Here is a 5,533-nt window from a genome sequence, read left to right as displayed (position 1 = left end):
TTTTCATTTATGTGCCCATATGATATTTTATTGGGGCTTATCTTCTGTATAAACCGTCTAAATAATTATGTGTTTTATGGTTTCTATCCACTTCAATACTAAGTTGGGTGTATGATGACTCACCCAATAGTATAGATACCATAGTTATGGGACAATTTAGACCATCCAACTGTGGATGGACCATTGAAATAATTATACTTAGTAGCTAATGGTAGCCATTTCCACGGTGTGGCCCACAATTTGGATGATCAGGATAGCCATGCATGAGCATCATAAGTGAAGTGTCCTGGTCACCACCATTTTCAAAATGGTGAGCTACCACATTTTTAGTGAAGATTTCATTGTTCCTGTCATACCTGAACCTATCTGGTAAATTGGTAATATTGAAGGAATAGCCTAGCTATGGTGACCACATTTTTCTAAACATGGGTGACTTATCCACACCGTACACCTGGCTTGTATGTAAAGCAATCCAGACCTTCCAATTTGTGGGTCAGATTCTGAATGCACGATAGCCCGAAACTTCATTCACCCCACGTACATCTGAAACATTTGAATAAGCTCAATGCCATTTTATCATCAACCGTCCATTTCGATCACCACCGAATAGATATTTAGGATCGATGAATCAATGTGCTTCTCGAGCTAAACACAATAAGAAAATGGGCCAAACGATTTGGACGGTAGGGATTTACGTGCATATATTATAATATGAGTCATTGTGAACTATCTCACCAGGCTTGCCCTACAACAGATTGTCAAGATCCTCATCAAACTCAAAACCTACAATATCGGATGTCTGAATATTTCATAGTGGGTGGCCCAGACACGTGGAGAAAAGATGTGATGCGAAGAGATATGGGTATCCCAAAAGATGGGACAGACCAGAATAGTGGGTATTTCAGCTTTTCTAATCACATACGCGTGTATAAGTCAACTTATATACACGCAACCTCACATCTCAGCACAGCATACAGTACGTGATCCAATCCATCCATCACGAAGATCTCACTGTTATTGACGTATTGACTAAGAATCAAGCTAGTCCATTAATCATATGGGCCACAGTCTACAAAAAAGTTATGACCGAAGTGTACTAAGCTGCAACTGTTTCTAATACATGGGCCCACATGGTGAGTTAACCAGACTTACAAGGCCTTACGCAACTGATGGACGTCTAGGATACTGCACCTGTATGGACCCACCGTTTAAACGCGTGTGAGCTTAGACGGTCAGCAGAACTCAATCTTCTATACACGCTGGATAGGATGCTCTTATGCCCAGGAAAATAATAATAAGGTGACGTCCATACAAATGTTAAAAACACAGAGAAGAGTCTTTATCCAAACACCTCTCTGTCTCTCTCTCCCTATATAAAGCCTCCACTCCTCTCAAATCCCACCACCCCAAGAGCAGATACAACAACATCTACAACAAAAGAATACAAACATCCATAACAAAATACATATCCATTTCGTTTTTCGGTGAGAGATGGAGATGGGTGTTGTTCTTCTCTACATATTCTTCGTTGGCGCTGTCCTTGTTTCCTATATCTTGATGAGAAAATACAAGTATTGTACAAGAGCTAAGTTTCCTCCAGGTTCAATGGGCTGGCCTTATATTGGAGAGACTTTCCAGTTCTACTCTCAAGACCCAAATGTCTTCTTTGCATCAAAACAAAAAAGGTTCTTACCTCTCTCTCTCTCTCTCTCTCTCTCTCTCTGAAATTTGAATATGGGGAGGTGTTTTAGGTATGGAGAGATATTCAAGACCCATTTGCTGGGATACCCTTGTGTGATGCTGGCTAGCCCTGAGGCTACTAGGTTTGTGTTGGTGACCCAAGCCCACCTATTCAAGCCCACCTACCCAAGAAGCAAGGAGCTGCTGATCGGCCCATCTGCGCTTTTCTTCCACAAAGGTGATTACCACACACGCCTGAGGAAACTGGTGCAGGGCCCTTTATCTCCAGACGCCATCAGAAACCTTGTCCCCGACATCGAATCCATCTCTGCCTCCGTTTTGGACTCATGGGCTGGTGGCCGTGTCATTAACACCTTCCACGAAATGAAAAAGGTTTGCATGGTGTAACTAAAAGATGTTTTTCGTTAATGGGTCTTTCGTAACTTGTTTGAATTCTAACACAATCATGATCTTACAGCTTTCTTTCGACGTTGGTATCCTTTGTATCTTTGGTCGCTTGGACGCCCGATACAAGGAACAACTGAAGAAGAACTACTTCATAGTAGATAATGGCTACAACTCATTTCCAACGAACATCCCAGGAACTGCATACAACAAGGCAGTGAAGGCAAGGAAAAGGCTTGCTAAGATTCTAAGTGAGATTGTCTACCAAAGGAAAGAGAAGGGATTCGTAGAGAAAGATCTACTAGGCCATCTCATGAAATCAAAAGGCATGAAAGGAGAGTTCCTGACCGATGATCAAATCGCTGACAACATCATCGGCGTGCTTTTTGCCGCACAGGACACCACTGCCAGTGTCCTAACATGGATTCTCAAGTACCTCCATGATAACCCAAAACTTCTAGAAGCTATAAGAGTAAGAAAACCATTTAATCCACTTCCAAAAACGTAATTAACTAATTTTTTAATCATAATTAAATTATGTTTAACAAGATAATCCTCTCAAACAGGCAGAACAAAGAGCAATACATGAATCAAATGAGGGAGGAAACATACATCTGACATGGTCCCAAACAAGGAACATGCCAATAACTTATAGGGTATGTGTACTAACTTTTTGTGATGTGGACCCACAATCTCTCTCTCTCTCTCTCTCTCTCTCTCTCTCTCTCATATAAGGAGAACTAAGGGAGTGAGTATTTCAGGTTATAATGGAGAGCTTGAGAATGGCAAGCATCATATCTTTCACATTTAGAGAAGCAGTTGCAGATGTGGAATACAAAGGTAAGTTTGTGTTAATGTAAGTAGAAAAGACAGGTTTTGGGTTGGTGGGATTTTAAAGAAATAAAGAGTGTTTGGGGAATTTTTGCAGGATATTTGATTCCCAAAGGCTGGAAAGTGATGCCTTTATTCAGGAACATTCATCACAACCCAGAATTCTTCCCTGATCCTCAAAAGTTTGACCCTTCAAGATTCGAGGTATGATGGGTTTTTATTAAAGTAAGAAAGAAAAAAAAAAGTAGCCTTACTATTACAAAAGCTAAAATTATGCTACTGGGGCCCACTTTCTGATGATCTAGATTTCGGATATAGTGATCCTAACGATGGACTGGTGATCTAAACGGTTGATGGCTTGGATCAGTGTCATACAGATATTTGGTCATGGTCCGTCATATGATGGGGCCCACCGGCTTGAGGGTTTAGGTTACCAAAGAACGAGGTATCTCATGATCCAGCATCATATGAGACATTACAAGAATCATATTCATATGGGCCATCTCATACACGAAAGCCAAAAAAAAAGTTAAGAGAGAGACTGATGGATTTTGTATGATGATTGAAGGTTTCACCAAAGCCTAATACATTCGTGCCATTTGGCAATGGCGTGCATGCATGTCCTGGAAATGAGCTTGCCAAGCTGGAGATGCTCATCTTTATTCATCATCTGGTGACTAAATTCAGGTAAGAGAGAGAAATGGATTTTCTTGATTTCTTCTTTTTAATTTTTAATGGGTTACTTAAACACGTGAAAGATAGAATCAAAACCTTATAAAGATTTGGATGGTATAAAAGTAAATATTATAAAAAAAAATAAAGGGGAGTTTAAAATGAGTAGAATCTTAGTACGGTAGGAGAGGATCTCTTTGGGGAGAGAATATAGAATAACTCAAAAACGTCTCTTTTGTTGGTGTTGATCTTTGGTGCAGGTGGGAAGTGGTGGGACCCCAGAGTGGGATTGAGTATGGCCCATTCCCTGTCCCCAAGCATGGTCTTCCAGCTAAGTTTTGGAAGGAATCCAGCAGCCAAAGATACGGGTGCGCATGACAGCAGTGGCCCTTCCTACAATCACATCAGCCAGCCAATCTCAACCCAAAGCTCAGCTAAACATGGAAAGGAGCCTCTAATTTCTATTTACCATGTTATCAGTTTTAATCAAGTGAACTTTTCTGATTAAGCTCTCTCTCTCTAATAAATTTGTATTTGGCTTACAAATTGAGAAATAACATGTAGTAAATTTTGGGGGAAAAAAAACCTTTGATACTCTGGCAGAGGGTAATGGATAATATGCCGTCACTTAGGGTCTGTTTGATTTTTTAAAGCAGGTATAAATACCCTCTAAATGGGTAATTATTACCCTTTCACCCATTTGAAAATCCATAGGAAATTCTGTCTTGAAAACCAGTTTAAAAGGAGTAGTTTAAATTTCTAGATCCACTGTGATGTATATTATATATCTATTCCGTCCATTTATTTTACCATGATATTTTGAGACATGAGCCAAAAATAAGACAAATCCAACATTCAAGTAGCCCACGCCAAAGTAAACAGTGGCCTCAATAAGTTTTCAATAAGTTTTTAATGGTGAGCGTTCAATTCCTTTTTTCCTATGGTGTGGACCACTTGAACTTTGAATCTGCCTCATTTTTTTACTCATGCCCTAAATGCAGTTGGCATAACGAATGGAGATGTGAATAATTCACATATATTACGGTGGCTGTACATATATTTGCCAGCAACCTCAATTTTAGTGTTGAAAAAAGTATGAGTCAAATCAACCCCGTAATGATGAGGTAATTATTCTGTAAGTAACTATTACATATTTGCAATGCATTTAGGGCATGTTTGATTTTCCATGATACGGTAAATCCTAGTAAATAAGTAATTATTACCTTTTCAACTTGTTTGAAAATGTAAAAGTAATTCCACATCGAAAATCTATATAAAAGTGTCGACTTAAATTTATAGACCCCACCGTAATGTATATGATATATCCACACCATCCATCTATTTTATTAGAACATTTTACGGCATGAATTGAAAAATGAGGCAAATTCTACACTCAAATGGCCCACAAGAAAGGAAACAGTGACCTTAATTCGTCCACTGTTGAAATTCATTTCCTTCACTGGACCCACATTAAGGTTTTTTTCATCATCTAACCTGTTTATAGGGTCACACAGACATAAAGAAGGGGAAAACATAAATATCAGCTTGATTCTAAACTTTTAAGAACCCCAAGAAGTTTTTAATGGTAGGCGTTCGATTCTCATTGTTTCCAATGATGTGGTCCACTTGAGCTTTGGATCTGCATCATTTTTTTGCTCATGCCCTAAATTCAGTTGGCATAATAAATGAGTGGTGTGGATAAGTCACATACATCACAATGGGCCCCGCATTAATTTTATAAATTTCTCAATTTAAGCATTAAAAAAGTAAGTTGTCGCATCGGCATTGAGAAAGATGTGGTAATTACCTAGGTAAATAATTATTACCCATTTACATGGTAATTACAGTTGTGCCTAAAAATCAAACAGGCCCTTACCATTACTTTGGAAAATCCAACATGCCCTTAGAAATTTCATTTGTACCATTAAAACCAAGTTAAATTAAC

The 5,533-nt window shown here is 38.9% G+C and overlaps 1 protein-coding gene across 1 annotated transcript; it reads left to right on the top strand.

Annotated features, from left to right (window-relative positions):
- The first annotated feature begins 1,417 nt into the window (after positions 1-1,417).
- LOC131236399 (abscisic acid 8'-hydroxylase 4-like) lies at positions 1,418-4,096 on the top strand. Its single transcript, XM_058233521.1, has 8 exons — positions 1,418-1,685; positions 1,752-2,073; positions 2,159-2,557; positions 2,652-2,741; positions 2,847-2,925; positions 3,014-3,120; positions 3,485-3,603; positions 3,849-4,096. Exons 1-8 carry the CDS (start codon positions 1,492-1,494, stop codon positions 3,964-3,966), a joined length of 1,428 nt encoding a protein of 475 aa, XP_058089504.1. The 5' UTR covers positions 1,418-1,491; the 3' UTR covers positions 3,967-4,096.
- Positions 4,097-5,533: the final 1,437 nt, after the last annotated feature.

Source organism: Magnolia sinica, chromosome 2, assembly GCF_029962835.1.
Source record: "Magnolia sinica isolate HGM2019 chromosome 2, MsV1, whole genome shotgun sequence".
NCBI classification, from domain to species: Eukaryota; Viridiplantae; Streptophyta; class Magnoliopsida; order Magnoliales; family Magnoliaceae; genus Magnolia; species Magnolia sinica.
The sequence above is the reverse complement of the archived record's forward strand: the minus strand, read 5'-3'. Positions and strand labels throughout refer to the sequence as shown.

What these genes read in the sequence shown, in the direction of transcription:
- LOC131236399 (XM_058233521.1), top strand. Translation starts at nt 1,492, where the DNA reads ATGGAGATGGGTGTTGTTCTTCTCTACATATTCTTCGTTGGCGCTGTC. An exon ending in CCTTCCACGAAATGAAAAAG is followed by an intron (nt 2,074 to 2,158) that starts GTTTGCATGGTG and finishes ATGATCTTACAG; the next exon opens with CTTTCTTTCGACGTTGGTAT. An exon ending in TGCAGATGTGGAATACAAAG is followed by an intron (nt 2,926 to 3,013) that starts GTAAGTTTGTGT and finishes GAATTTTTGCAG; the next exon opens with GATATTTGATTCCCAAAGGC.